This window comes from Benincasa hispida, chromosome 3 (assembly GCF_009727055.1).
Source record: "Benincasa hispida cultivar B227 chromosome 3, ASM972705v1, whole genome shotgun sequence".
NCBI lineage: Eukaryota > Viridiplantae > Streptophyta > Magnoliopsida > Cucurbitales > Cucurbitaceae > Benincasa > Benincasa hispida.
In genome coordinates, this window is record NC_052351.1 from 33984038 (window position 1) to 34011409 (window position 27372).

Below are 27372 nucleotides of genomic sequence, written 5' to 3' on the forward strand. Positions count from 1 at the left end.
TTAAAAATAAAAAATAAGTTATAACCCGACAACCCAACCTAGTTGGAAACTTTATTTGGGTCATTTGGGTTGTCAATCAAACCAACCCGAATTTTTGGATTAGTCCAGAAAACACCCTCAACTCAACCCAACTCATGTACACCCCAACAACTACTGTCTAACATACTAATGAAAATATGTATCCTTAGCACTTGTTAAGCTTGATTAGTAGTTTATACATCTCTAGAACTTACCATATGGTCTTAACAACAGCTTAAAATATATAATTTACCATCAACCGCTACCTGGGGAGGAAAATATTTTTAAAGTGTGAGTTGGAAAGCCCAGTGAGTGACTATCTTAAGTAAAACATACTTTAAATCATAGTTAACATAAACATGCTTATCAAAGAAACATTTATTAAATCACAATCAGAGTTTTTAAAATGGAATCGAAATAATAAGAATACATCATATAAAAACCTTGAAATAATTATTAGCTTTCTGAAACTCCGCTACGCTACCTAACATGTGAGAGAGCCCTTTTGTTCAATCCCTAATAATCTTAGTCAAGAGAAACCCCTTTGCTCAATCTCAGCAACGTCGATAACATAGTCATACGTGCACATAGAGCTGGATTGGATCCTAAACACTTTACCATACCTTTGGTGTCAAAGATCCCTATCATCACTGAATTCTGAGTACCTTACCATACCTTCGATACCAACATTGAAGTAGAGTTTGTACAAGGCACAAACATTTAAACATTTAAGAACATAAACATAGTATGTATATTTGAAATAATCATACCTCTTGGTTTAATATCAACACATAGTGCCTCGTAAAAATAGAATATACTCGATTAATTTCAACATATGATAAAACATGGCATAGGCTTACTAGAAAACACATGCTAAACTCTTAAATAACTTCATTATTTAAAAGCATAGAACATGCGATCAACATTCATTTTAAGGCATGCGTCGAAGAAAATCATGATATAATAACTTCATATGAAATGCCTAAGCGTTATGCATCATTTATAAAACTTGCATTAGAAAACATTTATTAAAACTTGTCATCACTGTCTTAAGATACTTATCCAAGGAGTTGTACGACTCTCTTATTTGCGTTTGCCCTGAAAAGGAAAGGTCCCTTAGTTAGTATACTTAGCTCCCTTTTGAGCTTAACACATAGCTTAACTTCATCATATACTAGTAACTATCGCATCATAGCTAAGTTCGACATGTGAAAACCATCCTTAATGCATTGACTATCCTTAGCCATCTCTTATAACTTGGTTGATAATTGGGAATCCTTTCCCAAAGTGCTCGATAAGCACTGAAACACTTCTCAGTCTATGCGACGTACATCCATTATGCAATGTACTTAGATTGCCTTCCTTGTGGTTTGACTATGCTGTAGGTGTTAAAGCATGACATCATTGAGTTAGCTACTTACTTGTTCTTCGTATGCAGTTGCTTGCTTATTCATCCACAACATCATTCCAAATTCAAACTTCCAGATTTTTTAGTTCATTTTTAACTAAACTCCTAATGCTCATAAACATCTTAACTTTTGCTTACCTTAGAATTTGGACATCATTTCCTCAAGAATCGATCAGAAATCCCTCAAATTCTCCTTTAGTTGGCCGAAAGTTCTTCAACTTTAAAAGTTTTCAGATGGCAACAACACTTCTTCACTTAGGCGTTAGAATTTTTTTTGGTAAAACAGTATCTTTCTTGGTTAAGCCTATTTATACTTGGGCTTGCATGAGGAGTTTACTTAATTAATTATCACCTAGCTTACTTATCCCTTTATGGACATTTATAAGGCTACTACTTGGCTTACTTACACATTAATTAAATTGAATTCCTCAGCTTAAACTTCATCGCATGACCTTACGGCCACCCAAGCCTTCTCCCTTCAACGCATGACCTTCTGCCACATCACTTGCCAGTTTAACCCTCATTAATGACATACAAAGTTGGTCGCGTAAATCCTTCATACTACTTATTGTACTTAGCCATAACATCCCCCCTTCTTGGACCTATGGCTGCATCATTTAGCCGGACTTGGCTGCATGATGTCTCATAGTTACAATGCATGGAACCATTTATCTTTCCTAAATGCTAACTTGTTTCTACTTCACCCAAGAATGCAACATTCCACATTTAACATATTTTCTTGCCCTTTTGCAACTTACCATTGTTATTCTCCACCCTCTATGCGTCGATTAAGTTACAGCTTGAATGCATATAGTCTAACACTTAGAAAATTTTCTTTCTCTTATATTTTAGACGCATCATTCACTATACTTAACTTACTTATTCCATAATATTAATTGACATCTTAACTCATAATTAAGAGATCTTATACTTGATTAACTAGTAAAATAAGTTCAGTGGTTTACATTTAGTCTCTATATTTTCAATAAATATTAAATTTAGCTCGAAGTTTTTAAGATTATATTCAAAATACAAGAACTAAAATTAGACAATTAAAATAGAGACTAATATTAAACAAACTTTCAAAGTGTATGAATCAAAATAGTATTTTGACTTTCTTTATATGATATATTTGTAAATTACGTAGCAAACGTTCAACTGTTCAAAATAATAATTAGGGGAACGAGAAGTGAAAGTCTTAATATAAAAGAGTGTGTTAATTACGGTTGAGCTTGGCATTGAAAATAAGAAAAGATAAAAAAAAAAAAAAAAAGCTAGAAAATAATGACATTTTTTTCACACATTTGTTTCTTTTTTCAATTCCATGCTTGCTGCAACTTAAATTATAATATATATTAATGAATTACCCATATAAGCTCAATTTTTTTAAAATATAGAGCATATTTAGAGATTATCCATGTACATTAAAATTTTCTATTCAAAATTTAAATTAGTCTAAATAGTTTTCTGCCGTGAAGTATAGATACAGATACGACTACACAATACAGATATGATCGGATACGATGATTCGTCAATTTCTAAAAAATTAAAGGATGTATCATTTTTTATGTATATTTCTAAAAAATGAGGATCCTGATACGTTGAAGATATATTTTCTTGTTCTTTAAAAAAATATAGGATATAGATAAATTTAGCATATAAGTTAATAACAATAACACAAAATAGAATACAAACACTAAAATACAATAAAAAAAAGTGACATCTAAGATGTTGAAGTACAAATAGTTAATAAAATGCACTAGAAAAGTGACTCATATTGCAAAGAAGAAGAAGAAGATTAGACTATGAAGATAAACGAAAAACTTCTTCATTGAATTGTTGAAGATATCCAAATAGTTTATATTTTGGTGAACTTTGTGGGGACTCAAATGTGAAGATAGAGATTAGATGATTCTAGTCTAGGGTTTGATTATTTTATTTTATTTTTTTCTTAGTTTTGGTCTTGAGTAGTGAGCTTTTTAAATAAGTTACTTAGTTTTAGATTGGAAAATATTAGATGAGTTGTTTAAAAAAAAAATATGTGTAGAAAGAGATACGTTAAATCGCGTGTTAGATCTATATCTGAAGAATATCTGAAAGTATCGATATCTGATACGTGTCTGATATGGATTTTTTGACTCACATGAAGTATCTGTGCTTCATAGGTTTTCTACAAAGAAAAATAAATTATGTAAATATCTCTTTACTATATTGATCTTTAGGTTACTTTCCATGATGGTTTTATTCAATTTTACAAATCAAATTAATAAAATCCAAAGTTTTAAATTAAAACTAAAACTAACTCATCAAATTAAGTAGAAAGCCAAAAGAAAATGGAATTTTTTTCCATTAGAAAAATAAAAATCTAAGTTAAAACACCACCTCATAGTTTTCATATAAAGCATATAACCCCAAGTACTTTTTGGATTGTTTAAAAATTATGAATTTAGTGATGCAACTTACTTTTTACACACAATTAGCTTTTTATAGAAGTAATTTAAAGAATTCAAGATATACAAGCAAAGGAAGATGCATTTAAATTACAAAGAAAACAAATTGATGAATGGATAAGAAAAGCAATGAAGAAATAAATAAATAAATATCCAATTTGATTAAGAAATGTCATAGACAAGTTGAGGTGTGAAGAAAAGAAATCACCAAATAAGAGACATGGAAATTAGCCAAAAAGAATAGTTTTTTTTCTTTTCTTTTCCCCAATGGCTATCAAAGTGAATATTATTTAAGAAGAGAAAAAAACCCCAACTTAGAATGGAATTAAAATATAGAAATGTATTTGTTTGGCAAGAAAGAAAAAAGAAAAAAAAAATAATCTCAAGATTATATTCTATGGAATAACCTGTCAAGTACGAGGCTTACTCTATAGAATCAAAGCATTATCCAATTCTCCCACGTAATGGAATCTGTATTTCATTGCTCATCTTCCACCAACAATCTGCACAAAATAATAATAATAATAATAAATAAATCATATGGTTCAATTTCCATCGACAAGAGAGATGGTTTTTTTTTTTTTTTAGTTTAGCTTGGGCACATTTCAACTAATCTCACGGAACAACCTAGCTAACTTTACGATATTTGGGTATTAAGGAAACTCAAAGGTATTAAATCCTAGACAAATGATTACCATGAATTGAACCATTACTTATTAGACTAACCAATGATGGTTGAAATGGAATAGAATATCAACCTTACTAACCACCACTAACTTATCCACAAAATACTCTCTTAATTTTGTTGTTGGTTTGTTTGTTTCTTGGTAGAGAGAGAGAAAGAGAATGCTGTCTGACTTAGTAAAAGATTAAATCATATAGCAAACATATCCAACTTTTGACAACATATTTACATTTCCTATATATGGGTCCATGAAATACCCATTATCTAAAAAAGTATCGAGTCTAATGGGTTCCAGATTGGATATGGATTCCTACACAGATATATATAAAAATCAAGATGTTGGATCTGTGTAATAAGTAGTGGTTCATGCAAAAAAGGAAAGAAAAAAAAAACAGAGAAAAAAGAAAAAAGCACAATCAAACAAATCACCAAACGGAGATTTCACAAGTTTGTATTGACGAAAGTAGACTTGAAGTTTTCATCCATCATTAAAATCTCTTACCTTCATTTATAATATTGAAGTTAGCAAGAAAGAAGCACCAACACTTTAGTTTGACTAGCATATCTGTATCTGATACATATCAAATAAATTGGACACTTCGATACTTGTTGGACACGTATCAAACACTTGTTAGTATAATAGATGTGTTAGATACTAATTATACAAAGTCAGATCCAATATTTGTTAGACATGCAGTGAATGCTTGTTAAGTATACTAAATAGACAAATATAACAAAAAATAAAAAATAAACTTTAAAAGTGAAATATATCAAACAAATTTTTTAAGCATATAAAAGCAACTCATTGACTTTGAATTTTCTTCTTGAATAAAAAAGATATATATTTTGATAAACATGTCTTTGTGGTGTTTGTGTCCTAGATTTTAAAAAAATATTGTATGATCATGCTAGTGTCATGTCGTATCCATGCATCCATCCTTCTTAAGTTAGGAGGTTGTGTGTTTGGGTTTTGTGACTACTACATTAAATAATTCCTTCGGGGACCAACGGTAGCTTTTACGGTTTCTAAATCCGAAGATCTTTCTATATTTATAGACTCAACATCTTTGAACAGTCAAAAAGTTCAAACTAATCCCATCAAGAGAGGAGTTTTCAATTCAATCTATTGAGAGATTCATTTTTCGTTGGGATCATGAGATTGATTACCTGGTTCTAAGAGGCTTTAAAAATAAGGACTATTGGTTGATCCCAAGGGTCTTTCAAGTTTAAACCATATGATATCAAGCCAATTACTTTGCTAGGATCAATTGTTTTAGTGCCTCCTGCATTATTAAAGCAAAATCAAAGAAAGCTAAAAAGGTGAAATAATTGGGGGGGGGGAGAGGGAATTGACCAAAGAATTGGCATTTTCTCCATCCCCAAATCAGAACTGAGAAAAAAGTAAAAGAAAAAAGTCGAACAAAAATGAAAGGTTTTCTTTTCCTTAACCATTACAAATGTAACTCTCAGCAAACAGAAAGTAATTCAAAAGTTGTGGTCAAAAGCCTTTTATTGCCAGAACAACTCCTTTATCAAAAGGATGTTGTCTTGAGTGCAAGAAAAAATACTGCACTTTATATTGATGTTTATTAACCATACAAGAATCGTTTTCTATTGCTTTTTAAAGACGGCATTTTTTTTGAGCAAAATTTGTGATGAAAAGACAGATGTAACAAAGTTTTATATTCAACAGAATGAAGTGTGCAAACAAAGATCAAGATAAGAGGGAAACAAAAAGTAAAAACCCTACTCAGCACTAATAATCAATAAACTCTCGTCTTAATGAAGCTGTCATCAAATCAAGCAATTCTGTTTTCAAAAGGGATGAAGGGCATGTTCAGAAGCGATTTTGAAAACAACCACTTTTGTGTTTTGTCATGTACAAAATCATTTCCAAATAAGTCTGTAATGTTTGATTTTACACTTTTAAATGTGATTTTCTTATAATAAAATTGATAAAGCATATTTTAAAACGATTTTGAATATGATAAAAGTGACTTTATATGCAAATATGATTGCACAAAGTTGTATATTCAAAGCTTATCCTACAGTTTCTAAAAACTATGTGCAAAAACGAGATAGATGATGTTACTAACAAAAAGCCCATGCGGGAAATGGTAATAACGTAAAAAGTGTACCACAACAGCCCATACTTCAATCCCATAAAGAAAGAGAAAACTTTGAAGCAAACGAATATGTTAGCATGCACTATCTTGTAATGTAATCTCATCGCTTTATATGATTTCAAGTAATGCATTGGGAAGGAGAAGGAAAAAAGGCCTAAAAAGATAATCAAGGAAGTGATAGAAAAGAAAATTCTAGTTAGAAATATGTCATGCATATTCCACTTGATCCAAATGGTTACATGTGGGGTTTCAATCTTTAATTCATATATATCTGCAGCTCTTGTTAAATCAGATATAAATTCATGCATAAACACAATCTATTGGGAATATCTAATTGATATAACTACACATATCAAGGGCATAGGCTAATTTTCACCATGGTTGATAAGTTTAACCCTGATTATCTAATTAGCAATTTAAAGAAACGAAGCATATAGAACAAAACCCTGAAGAGGTGGCTCAAGTGGAATGAGCTTGGGATGTTTAGGGATAACACTTCAACATTTAGGTTCAAGCCTCATGTTTGGCCCATTTAATAACCATTTGATTTTCTGAAAAGTACACTTATAAATACTATTTCTACCTAAGTTTCATTGTTTGATTATCCATTCTCCATCAATATTTTTAAAAATCAAGTCAAGTTTTGAAAACTAAGAAAACGTGGTTTTTGGAATTTGGAATTTGACTAAGAATTAAAACATTTCTTTAAGAAATGTAAATTTATTGTAAAAAAATTTAGAGAAAACAATCCTAAATTTCAAAAAAAGATAACTAAAAACGAAATTCTTATCAAATGGAGAATCAGTAGTTTAGTCCTTGGGGTCTCTTAGAGGTGGCCACGAGAATAATGAATGCATGGAGTGGAACCCCAATGCCTTGATCATCAAAAGATACATACATAAATCAAGTAAAAAGAAAAATATTATGTGTTTTCTCTAAATAGGAATTCTCATTAAAGTTTTTTTCTTTTTGGCAACTTGGGTAAGAAAAACTCATAACTTACTTCACACGTGTGAAGGACATAGAAAAGAGAATTCTTGAAAGAGTAATCTGCACCAAGATTTGGTTGTGTAAATTGGTTTTGATGACTAATATCTGTTGCAAACACAATCATTCTCAAAATTGAATAAAATTAAAATACTATAGGTATTATAAAGCAAAGTTCAATTCGTTATTATTCCACTTTGATGTGAAAAAAAAAAAAAAAAAAAAAAAGCTTGTGGGAAAGAATTTTTGGTGTATATATGCGCGCACACATACACATAGTGCATTAAATAAAATTCATTTTGTGTAACAAAAATTGTTTTAGTATGAAAGCTCGTTTCTTACCAATATATAAAAATCAAATTCTTTAGGAATATTTGATTTGAGTTGGTGCATATATTAATCTTGGCAAGTGGGGAACTTTAGCCACTATGGGGCCCAAACCATTGGCACAATGGCAAGAAGGGTGATTGGGCATGAGATCAATGATCACTTAGTGACAGAAAGATAATTGAATAATTGAAAGCACTATCAAATTAAACATTAGTTTCTTAATCACATTATTCTTCCTCCTTAAACATGTATTTATGAAGTGGGTTTACGATTCTAATCATGTTTTTATACCTAATAGATTCCCATGAGCTTGAAAGTTTTCAGAAAGAAGATATGTGTCATATGCTTTATGCATTTTACTTCCTATAAAAGCAGAACCAATATGAGCCATTAAAGAAATTGTACCAACACACCTGTTCTCTATCAGCTTCAGCTTCAACATCCTTTAAGCAGGATGAATCCCCAAGTTAGCCAATGGTGTGTCTCAGCCAAGCCTTTTTTTGCTGTAGTGTTCTTGCAGTTTGGTCTTGCAGGAATGGACATTCTGTCTAAAGCAGCTCTAAATCAAGGAATGAGCAACTATGTTCTTGTTGTTTACCGCCATGCAGTTGCTACAATTGTTATAGCTCCTTTTGCACTGATTTTTGACAAGTATTTCTCTATTTTCCACTCAGATTCCTTCATTGCCATTTTATCAAACAGTTTACATGCATGCATGAAGTGAACAGCAAAGGATTAATTATTTGAGATGGTTTTTTGCTTTTCCCAGGAAGGTCAGACCAAAGATGACAATTCCAGTCTTTGCCAAGTTAATGATCCTCAGCTTGCTAGAGTACTGCCCTGCCTCCCAAAAACTTTTGACAAAATAATGATCTCTCCAACAACATAACATTTTATATCTTCCCTTTTTGGCAGGCCTGTGATTGATCAAAACTTATATTTCTTGGGAATGAAGTACACAACAGCAACTTTTGCAGCTGCCATGTGCAATATTCTCCCCGCCATTACCTTTGTAATGGCTTGGATCCTCAGGTATTCAATAAACAAAATCCAAACCCAATCTCTTTCTCAGTGAAGTTCCTGTAAATTAACACATACTTTTATTCAGGCTAGAGAAAGTAAGAATCAAAAGCATCAGAAGTCAAGCTAAGATAGTGGGAACCATAGCAACAGTTGGAGGAGCTATGATAATGACACTAATAAAAGGCCCAATTTTGGAGCTATTTTGGGTTAAAGAAAGAGCAAACAATCAACAACAAAGAGGTGAAATCAGCCTTCAAGATACAATCAAAGGTTCAATTATGATAACAATTGGCTGTTTCAGTTGGGCCTGTTTCATGATTCTTCAGGTACCCTTCACAAGATTCCCAAATCCATAATCCCCTTTGACAAATAACAAAAACCCCTTTTGTTGATGGATTCCCCTTATCACAAGATTTGTTTCACATCACTAGGTTTAATACCATGTGACAATTGACAAAAAGAACAACAACAACAATAGAATCCAACTTTTTCCCACCACTTTTGAGAGGAAAAAGGAATCATAATTCTTCAAAAAAAAAAAAAAAAAAAAAAAAAAAAAAAAAAAAAAAAGGAAAAAAATTGATCAATCATTTGGGATTTTACAGGCAATCACTTTGAAAGCTTACCCAGCTGAGCTTTCCCTTACGGCATGGATCTGCCTATTGGGCACTGCGGAGGGCACTGTGGTGGCTTTGGTGATGGAAAGAGGAAACGCCGCCGTTTGGTCCATTACTTGGGGAACTAAATTGCTTGCCGCTGTCTATAGTGTAAGCCTATCACTATTATTTTTTTCTATTTTAATTTTATTATTGGTTAGAAAACATCTTCTTTTTTTTAATTGAAAATAATAATTTAATCTTTTAATTTTGATATTGATCGTTATAATATATTAATATCATTTGATAAAATTTTGTATCTGTGCCAACATGAGTGTAGTTCAACTGACATACTATTTATACTATCAACCTCGTGATTTGCAATACAATGATTGAATTCTTAGCTAAATTTCAAAAATAAAAATAATTTTTCATAAGAAATTTAGATGTGATAATAGTGTCAATAGATTTAATTTTTTTTTTAAAAAAAAAATAATTATCATCTTAATAGATTTATTTCAAGAGATAAAAATAAAAATAAAATGATTACTATCTTAACTTTTAGTTTGACAGATGAGTATATATGACTAATAAGGATGAAGAAAATTCTTGCAAAATCAGATATCTATATTTTGTTTTTCTAATGATAAATTAATAACATAAGTCTATGATTACCTAAAAGAATTAAATTGAAAAGGTAAAATTTTTTAATTTTGAGATAATTAATTAATCTTCATGATGTTAATATAAGATAGTTCTAACTCTAAGATATGGGATGTGTTTAAATAATTTAAACCTTCAGAAAATAATTTTTTTTTAGTAAATAATAACAATCAAATAATAATCCGAAAGATGCACCAATTTTACGGATATGGTGTTTTTTTCTTAAAGAAAAATATATTTAGAAAAGTCAATAAAATTATACCAAAAGCAAAATTAAAAGAAAAGAATCTCCCCTACCAATATTTATTTGTGTAATTTACTTTGACAACAAATAAAAATAACTCTATACCGTGTGGATATTAGAGAATCTCAATTTTATTTTTAGAATTCAAGAGAATATCATAATGGTGGTGATGAAAGTATTTTTTATAATTTTAAAAAAGAAAATTTTCAAAAATAGAAAAACAATGAAGACTATTTATACAAAATAGTAAAATTTAATCTTATTTGATAGAGGTAGATAGAAATATATATCAAGTGTCAATCTGTGATAGAAACTGATAGAAATCTGTTATTAATATTATGTGATAGATGTTGATAGAAGTCTATCAGTATCATCAGTATTTTTTTTACTATTTTTTTTTTTTTTTTGTTGCTATTCCTTTAAAAAATATTATTATAAATACTTTGAAAATAATATAGTTTAGCGATAAATGACCTATATTTTTTATCTTTTGAAATTATGGCAGGGGATATTTTGTTCAGGGCTTGCTTATTACATTCAAGGATTAGTGATGAAAGATAAAGGACCTGTGTTTGTGACTGCCTTTAGCCCATTGAGTATGGTCATTGTGGCCATTATGAGTTCATTTATTTTGGGAGAGCGTCTTTACTTTGGAAGGTAATTTCCATCTTTACTTTTTATTTTTACTGTTACATTAAAATATTTAAGTAATTGGATTAATCTAATCCACTCCTTTATAAAATAATGGGATTATCACGTGTGAATTTGGAGGTTAAACTTAATATTCACCCATTTAGAGATCTAAACTCAAGTTATATTCTAAGTTAACTTGGAAGGTTTAAAGTTAGAGAACTGGTATTAAAGAAAAACCTATGTAAATTTTATTAAATTTTTCCGGTCTTTTTTGGTTGGGATTGACCATTGAAATTAACTATAGATTCTTTTGGACTTTCTCGATGAAATCTTATTTTTCCAAAATTTAAAAAATCAATGTCCTAAAGATTGTTGAATTTTGAGAAATTTAAAAAGATAATCGTAAATCAATTTAGAAATTGTAGAAAGGCATAAGATTTGCAAAATTACATAATATTTGATATAAGATTTGGAAAAGCTTACAAGAGAAAATTTGAAAAGAAGTAAGAGTTATGGATTCGGTGTTCACTCAGACAGAATTTCTCGGAGAAAGCTTGATCTTGGTGTTCATCGCAAAATTTTACCGATAAAGTAAAAAAGAATCAATAGTTGGATATAAGGTTAAAATATTTTTTTTAAAAAAAATTCAAATCTCAGTGTCGATCTCGGCCGTGAATGACAAAAAAAGACTATTTTAACGACCTTTAAAAAAGAGTGCTAGTTGTGAATGGCGTAGTTGAAAGAGTTATCTTTCAAGTTTATTAATGAATAATTTAAAAGAGATAGTTATAAAATTAACGTAAAGTAGTGACTCTTTTTATTTATTTCAATAAAATATCTTGTTTTATAACGCAGAAAAAATTAAATAATTTTGCAGGGTACTTGGAGCTGCTGTGATAATTGTTGGACTATACCTTGTTGTTTGGGGCAAAAACAAAGATGGGAATTGTTCCTCAAGTGAAGACTTGAAATTACCCACACAACAAACAAAAGAAATAGAAGACAACAAGATGGAAAGTTTAACAATTGAATCAACTAATTCAGTTGATCTAAAGAATAATATTGAGCAAAATTAACTTAATGAGATTGAAAGCCAAAAACTTATAAAAAGCATTTTAGATTTTGCTGAAATTTTCTAAATAATTTTCCGATCTCCCACAATCCTTTCCATGTCCCTCCTCTACTCCACCAAGTGTAACAAAGCACTTTTTGGTTTCAAATTTTCCATATATTTTTGTCTAATTTTATAATATTAGGGTTTTTTGGGGTCGGTTGTTAAGAAGGTTGTAATGTTATGGAAAGACAACAGTGAATGAAAGATCTGTTTTTCGTTACATACACGATTCATTTAGTCAAATTTAATTTACTTATTCAAAATAAGTGAATGTGAACAAAAAAGATACTGAAAAAGGAAGATCAAAATGATCCCAAATGAAAGAATATTAATTTAATGATCTTGAGATAGACATAGAACTTGGTTTGACATGATGTACTCATTTTACAAACTCAAGGTGAATAAGTCTTATTTTGATCCTGAGTACTTTATCTATTGGGCTTTTGTTGGAACATAAAGAAAGCATGCAATAGTGGAAACGATGATCGATAGCGTTCTAATTACATAAAACTAAGAATAAGCATGCATAAAGGGTTAGAAAATACATTTTTTGTAGAATCCACAGCAATCTTCCTTTCTGTGCTCGATCGACACCAGCAATCGTAAATTCTCGCTATTCTCTTATTGAACACGGTTTGGAACCGTTTTGTTAGTGAACTAAAGGGAATTTCACTCTAGTAAAATAGAAAGTAAAGAGAGTTTGGTGGAAGAGTAAATTGAAAAGTTAAATAAGCATTAGTTCTTACACATTTCAAAAACCAAACTATTTAAAGAGAAATGACATGCAAAATCCTATCTTGCATGTCTTCCACCTCAAACTCCACTAGCATGTAATCTTTAGGTGTTAAGCTTTGGAAGTGCCACTTCAAAGTTCACTAGTTAGTGGGAAAATCCAATCATTAGATTTTTCCACTAACTAATTTAAAAAATAAATAAATCAATCTTTTATGAAAAACATTTTCATAATTTAGAAAATATTTTAAACCAAATTTAATATCACATATTAAATTGTTTTTGACACCTGACTTTGATTAATCACATTAATCAAGTTTAAAAACACTTTCATGTAATATTCAAGAATACTCTAAAAAATAATTAATCAATAAATAAATTATTTAATTATAAATTATATCTCATATAAAATATAATTTTTCCTGAAGCCCGAATTTGAACATTTCAAATTCTTACTTGACCTAGTTCTTCAATTTTGTCCGTATTGAGCTAGAAAGGAGACCCGATGGACCTATAGATCATGGGCTCCAATGATCCGAGATTAACCGGTCAAACTCTTTAACCTAGTTAGTCAACATTCGTTTAACTAATAGGACTATCCACTCTAGCCTGTAGTTGCACCCCTCTCACTGTAGATATATTATGTGTCCATTTGATATAACCGTCATCGATAAGTTGATTCTTCACAGGTTGTTTGTAACCTCACTAGATCAATTACCATTTTACCCCTAAGTTACATCTTTTCTCTTTAAGTACCACTGTCCCTTTAATGAACAACTGATTTAGGATCTTAATCACTAAATCCATTCCCTCTCATACTAACGAGAGAATGGGGCCCTTTGTTAAAGACCTGAGATCAACCCTTAAGAGAACAACCTTTCTACTATCCCTAAAATAGGTAGATCTTGCAAATTTTATGTCCCCAGCTATCTACCCATTTTTATCCCTAAAATGGGAGACATATTGAGCAGTTCTGTTGAGCTTACCCTCATTTATGCAGATCAAGGGACAATCCCGAATAAATAGGAGTTCATAGACAGCTCAGGATTCATATCAAGTTATCTAGGTCATTAAGAAGTGAAATTAATCAATGCTAACCGTAAACGATGCTAATACGTAACAGTGATTATTTAGGAACAACTTCCAGATCATTTAGGAACTTACTAAGCCATATTGCTTCCTTGGTTGCTTCACATGCAGCAACATACTCTACTTCCATTATGGAGTCTATAACGTAGCTTTACTTAATACTTCTTTATACTACTGCTTCTCCATTTAGAATGAACACCAATCCCGAAGTAGATCCCCTAGAGTCTATTTCAGTCTGAAAATCGTAGTCAGTATATCCTGTAAGGATCAAATCCTTATTTCCATATACGAACACGTAGTTCCTAAAGGAAATCGAATACGAGGATTTCCATGAGCAGCGGAAGGATCATTCCAAATTCCAATCGTATATGAACTTTACAATTACAATCACAAATGGAAACATACGGTTATGCTAAAATATAGAAATTATAGCATGCTATACAAAAGATCAAGGACAAGAATCAACATACTTTTGTAGACTTATCTTCACGTTCTTTGATCACAAACGTTTGATCACAACAACACAGCAACACACAAACGTTCGTCCAACACGACCGCTATACGTACGAATACTGCAGCGATCGCCAGGGTCACGAACACCCCGAACACCACGAACAACCTCTATAGAACCTCGACAGTGTCAATTTAAGTATGACACCAATAAGAAGGTTACCTTGATATTCTCGGTGTGAGAATCCAGAAGGTGGACTCTGTGTGAACTTGGTTTGAGGCAGAAAACAGGAGAATCCACAATCGTGTAAATGATTGAGCAAGTGGGAGATGGAACAACCTATCGTATAGGTCAATGCCCAATCGTTTAGGAAAAGCTATGCGATAATCTAGCAAAAACTATGCGATCATTTAGCTCATCGCTTAGCTAAATGTCTATCGCCTAAGAACACTCCATGATCGTTTAGCTAACTCCAAGCCGCCGCTTAGTAAATCTCATTTTACTTGACAACTATTCGTGAGTAAAATAACAACCTTGCAAAACTTGTTTTTCTTTCTAAAATTAGGAAAACATTTTTTCTTTTATCTCACGGTTTCTATGAAACCACCAACAATGTCGCACCCCGCCCCAGACCACCCTCTTAGCCTAGGAAAGGGCGTGACTGCAGTAGTTATCAACCATGTGGCTGACACTTACTGCCTACTAACTGTTGCGGAATAACTCTGATACAATATAAAACTCATATACAGTGGAATATCTTTAGGCCCAAAATTTATTATAACATATTTAAAGTCATTACAATACTAGATTCACAAGTCCCAAAACCCCAAAACCCTAGTCCCTATATGAACAACAGTAACATGTACAATATTAACAGTAACCATCTAAACTGACGGGTTACAAATCTTTTATTCCTTTAATGACAGAGTAGATGCAGAGCTATCTTCAGAGGATTTGACCGCTACCTGGAGGGGGGGGGAGAGGGAGAGAATTTGAAAATGGGGTGAGCTTGCGCCTAGTGAGTGACTTAAGAAAGATAATTGATTCTCATGTAAAATCTCAATAAAGAGTTTAACTGAAATATAAGCTTCTACAGTACTTGTACTGCAGTATAAACCTTTTCTAAGCATAAACCATATAAAGCTGATTTAATCATAAAACAGTAAAACTGTTTCTCAGTTGAGAATAACTCTACTATGAGTAAAACAATCCCAACACCAACTACTAGTCAAGAGAGAACCCTTTTGCTCAATCTCTGACTCTACCTACGTGCACATGGCCATACTAAATACCGTCATACCTTAGGTACTTCTGCTCAGATACCTTCTCAAACGTCCTTCAGTACCAATAGATATCTTCTCAAATTTCCTTCAGTATCTAGTTGGGCGGATACCTTCTCAAATGTCCTTCGGTATCGCGTTTTAAGGACTTTCTCTTTAAAGCATGTATAGTATAACACACATGGCTTTAAAGGTACTAACGCATGCTGAGTATATTTAACACATATAACTCGCTTTTCAAGAATTTCTCATACATGCATGCGTTTAAAACATAACTCATGGTTTGTTTGGAAATTACTTTGTAAAACTAGTTGGCATGAGAATAATCTTCTTTAAAACATGCTTTCTATAACACGTTGTAATAAAAAATTTTAAGCAAATGTTTTAGTCAAAACGTTTTAGCCACTCACCTTGATTGCTTAGGAGCTTTTCACTTTAGTAGCTCCCTTTTCTACCTCGGGCTCCCTTTTCACCCCTAGAATTCAGATTCAACTTACAGCTCAAATTACTCACAGTTATAAATCTTATTTTGATATGCTTCCTTCTACAAATATATTCTAAAATGTCTCAGGAAGCTTACCCTAAAATTTTAGCTTAGAAATCCTTGTGGTTTGGCCGGAATCAGAGAATCTTTCAGACTGGTTTGACAACCTGACCCTTTTGTCTTCTTCTCAGTTTCTAGACCGATCCCTTTAAGATTTTCTTCCGCAGCCCTAATCTAAAAACTAGACTTTCAGATCTTTCAGGTGGCTTTGAAATCACTCCAAGCTCATGAGTAAATTGGGAGAACTTCTCATCCCAAGTTGATGCGTTCTATTCAGACCTCATTGTCCAATCCGTCCTCTATGACTAACGCATGGATTTGGCTCCAACATAAGGTTTGCTCCACTCTCCCACTCTTTTTACGGTATTTCTAAATTGTGATCTAAAAATGAAGTCTCATGGCTCTATTTATAGGCATCCAAACCTTCTCCAGAGTTGACACCACCTACTTGGCTGCATGGCCAAATGTCTCTTTCTCACCTCATCAACACAATGTTGTGATCATCACAAGCTAAGTGTCTTCCTCTTGTGTAGCCAATGCATGAGCTTCCAGTCAGATGCCACCACCTCAAATTCTTAAGGCTTAAGGCTTTCCTCCCAAGAAGACACATGGTTTTGATGACGTTTTCTATGTGACCTCACCCTTGTATGCGTCCAACTCTTGGATGCTCAACGTCTAGTTCATAAACAATGCATAACCTCTACTCAATGTATAGCAAGTCAATTCACTATCATTACAATTCAACTTAGCCATCTCAAGGAGCTAACCATCACCAACGCATAGCAACTGTCCATCCTTGACGCATGGCTCACTCGCACGGCTTGCTTGGCATGGGCTGGCCGCTCGACGCATAAGCGTGCTTGGCCGCATGGGTTGCGCGCGACACCTTGATGCTTGGCCGGGTGCTTAGGCGCATGGGCGTGCTAATTCAACACATAGGCGTGCGGCGTATGCTTGTCATCACTCGCTCGCTCGCCTGCATGGCTGCATGGCATGGGCTACGCGCTTGGCTGCATGGCAAGGCACCTCGACGCACAGCATGGCTCTCAGCGCATGAGCATGGCCACTCGGCAGTGCGCTCAACGCACGGGCGTGGCCGCTTGGCAGTGTGCTCAATACATGGGTGTGTCCGCTCGACGCATTGGTAGGACGTTTGGCCGAGTCTGCTCGACGCATAGAGTGGGCGCTGGCCGAGGCTGCTTGACGCATTGCATGGGCGCTGGCCGAGGCTGCTTGACGCATTGCATGGCCACTAGTCGAGGCTGCTCGATGCATGGGCTGCCTTTCCATGCATGCCTCCTCTACTTGTGTGCCTTCCAATGCATCATCTCTATTTTTCTCCCTTCAGCCGTATGCCATCCCCAACCACTCTTCCGACGCATCAACCCACCAATTTCTATACTTAGCCAAATTTTTTCCAAATTTTCCCTAAAAGTCAACCTTCCAAATTTCTTCTTTTCTTTTAATTTCCATTCTTTTCTCTACCATTCCACACTAGTTTCCACATCAACCTACTCATCACACTAATCTCAATAGGGAACATACTCAAGTAGAGAAATTAGGATTGAGGGTTCACAAACAACCTTCCATTCAATTGGTTATTAGGGAAAAAGAGATAATTATCCAATAATTAATATTATTATAAATATAAATAATAAATAACTTACCATAATATATTTATAACCTATAGTTTTAATATTTCATCTCATGAAACATGTAAACCATAGCTCTTTTTCTATTCCATGGTACTTAATGTAAATATCATTTACATTAATCCTCTATTAGATGTATCTCATACATCATACCGATCATATCATATATAATTGAATTACCTCTTGTCAATTTGAACATTTCAAATCAACACTAAGAACTGATCCTCAACTTGAATCCATTGAGCTACCACAAGGACCTTATGAACCTGTAGCTCAAAGCTTCAACTGTACGTGAATAATTAACTAAACTCTTTAGTCACGGGATCCATCATCCATTAACTGTTAGGCACTCCACTAAAGACCGATAGTTGAACTCTCCTTACTACAGATATATTGTGTGTCCATTTTAACCAATCAATAGTGTGACAACCCTTCACAGATCGCTTGTAAGTACAGCTCGGCCAATAACCATTATGCCCTTATAGTTACATCTAACTCCTTAATTGCCACCGAAACCTCTAATGAACATAAGTCATAGTCCTACTATGACTGAGTTCTCTCTTTCAAAGAGAAGTTGTGGCCACTATGTTCATGCCCCGGAATCAGCCATTAAGAGAGCAATATCTCTACTTACCCCTGCTTCAGGAAGAAGTAAATTCTATCTTGTGTATTAAGTTTCCAGCTCCCAAATCAGACAAATCCCCAAAAAGGTAGGCATGTTGAGTTGGCAATCTGGTCACTTTCACCCGTACTAATCAAAGGACCGCCCTCAAAGGCAGAAGTTTCCAAAACACTCAAGATTAAGGTCGTGTCCCTATGGTTGTTTAAGTGAGATGTAAGTCTCCAGTATCAACGGCGTTATATACAGAGTCTAGTCATCTCGTGGTCCGGTCTTATACAAACTCTTTGTATAGGACACCCCCACTCGCATGTCTCCACATGAATGGTCAGGATCTACCATCTGTAGTAGTTTACAATACTTGCAAACCTCTACAAAGCTGATCGTATCCATAGTGCTACTAGGATCAGGTATCCACCTTAATTTTTGTACTACAGACCTGTTATCACTTAAGGCATGATCCACTTGTATATCACATATACATACTTAAATTTACATAAGATAACCATGAAGTTTTGTTTATTGGATATGAGTAAATGCCAGAATGAAATAAAAATTATTTTATTCATTAAACAATGTGTATAATTACAAACAACGAGACTCCGGGAGAATTAGGACATCAATTCCAACAATCTCCCACTTTTCCTAATGCCTTGGGAGACTAATGTACAATACAATATAAAACATGTACAATATACAATAAACTAGGGCATACCCCAATATAATCTCCCACTTGTCCTAAACAAGATGTCGCATGTCTCGTAGACCTAGACTTTCCTGGTGACCTTCGAAAACTTTAGCTGTGAGAAATTTTGTAAAGAGATCAGCAACGTTGTGCTTCTACGCGATCTTTGTGACTATCACATCACTGCGATGCACAATCTCCCTAATCAAGTGGTATTTTTTTTCGATATGCTTACCTCGACTACTACTCCGAGGCTTCTTTGAATTTGCCACACCTCGTTGTTATCACAATAAAGAGTGATAGGCAAATCCATATTTGGAACAACTTCCAAATTGGAAAGGAATTTCCTAAGCCAAACAGCCTTCTTAGCTGCTTCACAAGTGGCTACGTATTCAGCTTCCATAGTGGAGTCCATGATGCATCCTTGCTTGATGCTTCGCCATATTACAACCCCTGTATTCAGAGTGAACACTGATCCGGGATGTCGATTTGTAAGAATCTCTATCAATTTGAAAGTTAGAGTCCATGTATCCTGTAAGGTTCATATTCTTATCTCCATATACGAGCATGTAGTCCCTTGTTCTCTGAAGATACTTGAGGATCATCCTGACTGTCGTCCAGTGATCAAATCCTGGATTGAACTGATACTGACTGACAATGCCTACTACATAGCAAATGTTGGGTCTGGTACACAACATTGCATACATTAAGCTTCCTATAGCTGAAGCGTAGGGAATCCGTCTCACCTCCTCAACTTCTTGAGGTATCTTAGGACACTGATCCTTAAACAAAACGATTCCATGCCTGAAAGGTAATAAACCCCTCTTGGAATCCTAGATCTTGTACCTGGTTAACATTTAATCGATGTACGATGCCTGAGACAGGGCTAACCGTTTGTTCTTACGATCCCGAATGATCTGAATCCCTAGAACGTACTGTGCCTCACCCAAATCTTTCATTTGGAACTGGGCATCTAGCCATTTCTTTGAGATACCCTATATCATTCCTAGTGAGTAAAATATCATCCACATGCAGTACCAGGAAAGCTATTGAGCTGTTGATGATTTTCTTGTAAACATAAGGCTCATCAATGTTATGATCAAAGCCAAACGACTTGACCGCAATGTCAAATCTGATGATTCATGATCTAGATGCTTGTTTCAGCCCATAAATGGACCTATGAAGCTTGCGAACTTTTTGCTCTTGATCTGGAACTATGAACCCCTCTGGTTGAGTCATATAGATGGTCTCCTCAAGATTACCATTAAGAAAGATAGTCTTGACATCCATTTGCCATATTTCATAATCATAAAATGTGGCTATGGACAGGAGTATCCGGATAGACTTAAGCATGACTACAGATGAGAAAGTTTCCTCATAGTCAACTCCCTTAACCTGGGTATAACCCTATGCCACGAGTCGAGCCTTAAAGGTTTGCACTTTTCCATCTATACCTCTCTTTCGCTTATAGATCCACTTACACCCAATAGCTCTTACCCCATCAGGTGGATCACCAAGCTCCCAGACGTTATTGAGGTACACAGACTCCACTTTCTTGTTCATGACTTTAACCCATTCATCCTTGTCAACATCCTCTATTGCTTTCTTAAAAGACAACGGATTCTCGATCTCATCATTCGAAATGATGTTTTGGGCTTCAGTCAAACCCATGTAGCAATCTGGTGGGTTCATAACCTTCCCACTACGTCGAGGTAGTCTCAACTCTTGAGCTGGTTGACTAGATTTTCCGACCTCAACAACTCTTATTGATCTATCGACCTGTTTAACAACTCTTATTGAATCCTCAGTAGTCTCAGTCTCACTAGAAATCTCACGCAAAACGAGCTTACTCCGTGGCTTATGATCCCTGATGTAGTCTTCTTCCAAGAAGATAGCATTTGTAGAAACAAACACTTTGTTCTCACTCAGATCATAGAAGTATCCACCTCTCATTTCCTTGGGGTAGCCTACAAAGAAGCAAACCTTCGAACGCGGTTCCAACTTCTTTGAGTTAGTCACTAGCACATGTGCCACGCAATCCTAAATCCTGAAGTAGTGTAAACTACTTTTACGACCTCTCCACAACTCAAAAGGTTTTTCAGAAACACTTTTCGAGGGAACATTGTTTAGGATATAACATGCAATCTCCACTGCGAAACCCCAAAACGAGTCTGGAAGATAAGCATAATTCATCATAGACCGAACCATATCCAACAAGGTTCTGTTTCTTCTTTCTAATACACCATTCTGTTGAGGTGTACCAGGGGCTGAGAGTTGGGATGCAATCTCATGTTCTATCATTATCATATAGTTCTAAAATTGGAGGTCCATATACTCTCCACCACGATCGGATCGTAGTGTTTTTATCTTCTTACCTAACAAGTTTTCAACTTTAGCCTTATACTCCTTGAACATGTCAAGGGCTTCAGACTTACGTTGCATTAGGTAGAGATACCCGTATCTTGAATAATCATCTATGAAAGAGATGAAATATTCATGCCCACCTCGAGCTCTAACATTCATCGGGCCACAAAGGTGTAAATGTACAAGCTCCAAGGCTTCCTTGGCTCTGTAACCTTTTCCAGTAAAAGGTCGTTTGGTCATCTTGACTTTGAGGCATGATTCACACACTGACAATGAGTTTTCTTCTAAACTCTTTAGAAGTCCATTTTTCACCAACTTCTCAATCTTATTGAGATTGATGTGACCTAACCTTAGATGCTAAGGATGGGCATTTTTCTTAGGAGAAACCTTTGGTCTTTTAATTGTTGTTGTCGTACTGAACATTTCAGTGTTAAACAAGGCTTTTATGGCTAACGACCTTAGTACATATAAGTTACTTTCCATTGAACCATAACCAATCTCCATTCCATTCTTGAAAATAAACACTTTATCCTCAGAAAAGAAGACTGTATACCCTTGTTCAATGAGACAAGAAACCGAGATCAAGTTCTTCTTAATTTGAGGAACTATGAAAACATTATCCAGTAACAGATAACGTTTCTTGTCAACAAATAACTTCAACCTACCTACAACAACAGCTAAAACAACCTCGCCAGTACCGACTCGTAAAGTCATCTCTCCTAGTGGCAACGTTTTCCAGGAACTGAATCCTTGGTAAGAGGAACTGACATGGTTGGTAGCACCCGAATCTAAGATCCAGGCAGAATCATCACTCCCTATCACACATGTCTCTAAGAACAATAAATTAGATTTACTATCTTTCCTCCTCTTTTGTAGAGTAGTGGGATCAGTGCCATAACAACTAACACTGCTGGTTTTGTCATCTATCCCTTTATGCTCAAAAAGTAAGAACTGGCGTTCAAACAAATATTGCAATGAGTCTATGATCTCGTGTGCAATGATCATGTTCCCAACCCTTTTGGCCAAAACATCAGGTATGTTAGCCAAAACGTGAAATCTGGCCAATGACATAGCTTTCATCCACACCTCATATGCATTGCGAACACTTTGCGGTGCATCAAGGGTCGAGACTTAAGGACATTCCTCAACCATAACAAATTCGAGGTTTTTTGCCACGAAATACATTTCACACGATTCTTTCCACTGTATGTATTCGGTCATATTAAAAGTACTAAATGGAAATACTAACGAGTTGCTGAAAAGAAAAACATATTGACCTATGCTAGGTTTTAAGCAAATACCCGTTGTAAAACAAACAATATCCAATAAGGTTTTAACAAAACTAATATGAACCCGTGTAACATCTAGTTTCATAATGACGCTTTAAAGGTTTAAGACAAAAGACGTCAAAGAGAGGTCAATTATCCCTCCTTTGAATTGAGAAGTTCTCAACCAGTCATTAATACTAGAACAACTATTGCTCCTATAACAACTAGCCATCATTGATTTGGCCAAGAGATCATTAACTTACTTAACAATCTCCAGTAAGTGTGACCCGCCATTTTAGGCCTAGAGATCTACCCCAGGCAGGCAATCCGAAGGGAAAAATTCTGATTGGGCAAAACCTAAAGTGACCTTATCCATTTCTTGAGATCACCTTGATCTTAACCAATTGCACAAAACCCATCCGAAGGGGGACGCTCCCAGGGCGCCACGAGGGAATATAGATTGATCTCATGGTGTGAACCAATGATAAAGACCATAGGATGTGTTGACACACACCTTTCACCCACTTACTATAAACACTCTCTCCGTCCACTTTGATATTGACCATGCAAACACCATTCGAAGAGGGATGCTCCCAAGGCACCACGAGGCCAAGCATGATCTCACGGTGTGAACATACAAGGAGAAACGTGAATGGAATCATAGATATATCAGATACATCTCTTCCTCCCACTAAGTATTTTATAACCTAGGGTTTAGTTTACATAGAAAAAACACAACTAAGGATTTTAACTAAGTAACTTTTAGGTTTGCCTAAAAGTAATTTTTACCTTGGATAGTTAAACAACTTGTGATCATCATCCATTAAACTCTTTAACGGAGTCTTTGACCAAAGATCGCATGCTTGTAGAAAATCTATCTAATTCACCTTTCTAGGTAGTTTCCCAGGTATGAGTGTTCCGTTTTCGTCAGCTTAAGAATCCTAGCCTAGACAGAACCCGCCTTAGACAAAAAGGTCCCTTATAGATAGATTCAAAACAAGTTTAATCTTTTATGTCAATCAATTTAATCCTATTAAACAGATTTTAAAAGATTAATCTAGGTTACTAAACTCTTTAGAACCATTTGAACTTATGTCTAACTCAATTCAATTTTAAAACCCTTTTAAAAAACTTGAGTTCACCCTAAGTCCGCAAGCAACTCTTTTTTATTGATTTTAGGTCTAATTTTCTTTATAATACTTATAAACGGAAAAAACCAAAACCACAATACAAAGCTAAAACATGCAAGGCATTCATAACGATTATAAACAACTTGTCACACCCCATCCCAGACTACCTCTAAGTCTGAGAAAGGGCGTGACTACAGCAGCTATCAACCCTTTTGTTGATATTTACTACCTAATAACTCTTGCAGAAATAACTCTGATACCAATGAACAAATTCAACCAACTGATTAAGTCAAGGAGGCAAACAACAACGGATTAAATAGGCCCATTTTATTACAACAACGTAACGTTTATACAACTCCAAGACTTAGCTACAAGCTTACAAGAACAACTGTAAAACCCTCCGGAAGTGTAACTGTGGCATGTGGCAGATTTTGTAGCAGTAGCTTGGAACTCCTCACCTTTCGCTACCTGGGGGGGGGGGGGGAGGGGTAAAACATAAAACATGGAAAACATGAGCTATAAAGCCCAGTGAGTGGTTATTATGTTGTTGTATTGTTGATGTAATTTCTATATATGGATAAATATATATAGGGAATAATGTTAAATTGGCATTGTCAGGGATATATGTTTATCTTGTTACTATGCTAGTTAAGATATTGTTTGTATGTTTGTTTTGGAAACTAAAATTGTACCCGGGATATATAGTTAGCATGCTTGAAAAGGTACTTGGTGGGAAAATATAATCGATTTCAGTCGGAGGGAAATGATAGTCGGTGACGACCAGCAGAAAATATAGTCAAGTTACCTAAGCATAGCTAGCGGGAAAATAGTCGATGTGCATATTGGCGGGATAATAGGGTACAAGAAAAGTTTCCACAGGAATTGTTGATACATTGCTTTAGTATACGTGTGAAAAAGTTGGGGAAAAGGTATGATCATGTCAGGGATAACCAGTGGTAAAGCTAGGGATGTTCATATTATGTAATAACCAATGGTCAAGATGGGGTTGATTGTTTTTTTAACCAGCAGTTGAGCTGGGGTTAATCCAGCGGTCTGGCTGGAGAAATAATTGTGAACTTGTGGTAATGTTCTTGTTGACTATGCTTTGATTTCCAAAAAGTATATTTCTGTAGTCAAAGTTATTTGTTTATCTAAAGGCACCATGTTTTATACCCCCTCTCCTCCCCAAGTAGCAAAAGGTGAGGAGTTTCAGGGTGCTGCTAAGATAAAAGTCTACCACATGCCACAGTTACACTTCCGGAGGGTTTTATAATTGTTCTTGTAAACTTGTAGCTAAGTCTTGAAGTTGTATAAATGTTACGTGATTGTAATAAAATGGGCCTACTTAATCCGTTTTTGTTTGCCTCCTTGACTTAATCAGCTGGTTGTTGAATTTGTTCATTGGTATCAGAGTTATTTTCGCAAGAGTTATTAGGCAGTAAGTATCAATAAAAGGGTTGATAACTGCTGCAGTCACACCCTTTCTCAGACTCAGAGGGTAGTTTGGGATGGGGTGTGACAACTTGGTATTAGAGCATAAGTTTCTGGGAAGATTGAGGAATTAGTTTATACCAGTTTAGTATCAAAGTATAAGTTTCGGGACAAGTTGAAGGGTTACTCTCACGGCCGAAGGACCCGCAACACATTGGAAAGCTTTTAGATCCTTCTGCTAAATAAGATGTATTGAACTCATAATTCATTAGATACCTTTTTTTCGAGTGAAACTCCGCTTCTTAAGAGCTTTTTTGGACAGACTCACTCTGAGTTGGAAAAAGTTGATACTAGTTTAGTATCAAAGTATATGTTCTTGGAAACCAGAGGGTTTGAGTTAGAAAACCTGAGGATTTAGGTTAAGTAAAACCAGAGGGAAGTGTTGTAGAATAAAGGTTTCAAAAAAAAAAAAAATGAAGAAGAAGAAACCTAAGAATTAGTCAAGGTAGACTAAGAGGAATGGCAGAAATGGCATGACCTAGCAGGCAACCGGAGCTGGAACTCACAACACTACCTGAAGATCTACCGAGGAAGGTAAGTATGAATTTAAGTTATTCTCATTTAGTATTTGAGATAGAAATGATTATGTTGAAGATAGTTGGTTCAACACCTAGCTTAGAGATGGCTAGGTGAGGTATTGTTGAACAAACTAAGGAGTTGATATTAGAGTAGAGTAGTGGAAGCGTGGAAATAGACGAGGTTATAAGAAGTTACAACAGTGGTTGTTGTGGAACCTTAAACCAAAGTTAGTTCGAGTAAATTTTGAGGAAGAAATTTTCTTAAGGGGCAAGTAAATGTGAAACCCGAATTTCCATTTTCCCCACTTAAGTAAATAATTAAGGGAATTAACTAAGTGGAAGTTAAATCCTATGTTGAAGAGAAGGAAATTTCTAAGTGTTGAATAGATTTTCCTTGAGTAGTTGTGAGTTAAGCTTTAATTGATGAAATTTGGCTAAGTGTAAGGTCAAAAGGAGCCATGCGTTAAGAGTTAGGAGACATTAACGCATTAGTTGAAAGGGCAACCATGTGTTTGTAAGGTTGGACGCATGATTGGCAGAAGTATTGGCAAGAGGCATTGTCAAGAGTAACCATGCGTTGGAAGCCAAGGAGAAAAATTTCAAGTGTTGGACTATGCGTTGATGTGGTGCCATGCATTGGCCATTAGACTTTGAGAGGTTATTTGGGAGGTTAGTAGTGTATGCAGTACAAAATGTCCTGAAGATGTTAGAACAACGCATACGGCAGCCTCAAGTTGTGCATCCAAGGGCGTTGGACGTTGGACGCGATGGATGCATTTGATGCGATGGATAGAGGCATGCAACGATGGAGGCAGACGCGATGGATGCGTTGGACACGACAGTATGCGGCCGATGGTTTGTGGCCAAAGGGTTGCGTTGGTAGCATGCGGCGATGGATGGCATGCAGTGATGGGGGTATGCGTCGATGGTATACGGTGGCACTATGCGTTGGTGTCACACGGTGATGCTATGCGGCAATGCTATGCGTTGATGACATGCGGCGGTACTATGCGTTGATGACATGGGACGGTGCTATGCATTGTGCAGTCGAAGGCATGCGGTGATGCGAGGGCATGCGGTGCAAAGGTATGCGGTGATGCGAGGGCATGTAGTGATGTGGCCTATGGTATGCAGTTGAAGGGATGCGGCCGATGGTATGCGCGTATGCAGCCTTGCTAAGGTATGAGCTATGTGATGGAACGAGCTAAGGTGGACGCATGATGATTGTCCTTGTGTTGTTAAGGCTTGCAGTAACAAGGTTAATGAGCGCGG

The 27372-nt window shown here is 35.1% G+C and overlaps 1 protein-coding gene and 1 long non-coding RNA gene across 2 annotated transcripts; one reads left to right on the top strand and one right to left on the bottom strand.

The window, feature by feature from the left end:
* Window positions 1-4006: 4006 nt before the first annotated feature.
* Window positions 4007-8555, bottom strand: LOC120074181. Its single transcript, XR_005480916.1, has 3 exons — window positions 8418-8555; window positions 5729-5844; window positions 4007-4379 (listed from the first exon to the last, which is right to left on the bottom strand). It is a non-coding gene; the product is annotated as an uncharacterized LOC120074181 (long non-coding RNA).
* LOC120074179 (WAT1-related protein At2g37460) lies at window positions 8424-12287 on the top strand. Its single transcript, XM_039027209.1, has 7 exons — window positions 8424-8655; window positions 8774-8836; window positions 8920-9036; window positions 9113-9353; window positions 9633-9794; window positions 11036-11187; window positions 12041-12287. The coding sequence occupies exons 1-7, from the start codon at window positions 8459-8461 to the stop codon at window positions 12237-12239; spliced, it is 1131 nt and encodes a 376-aa protein (XP_038883137.1). The 5' UTR covers window positions 8424-8458; the 3' UTR covers window positions 12240-12287.
* The last annotated feature ends 15085 nt before the right edge of the window (window positions 12288-27372 follow it).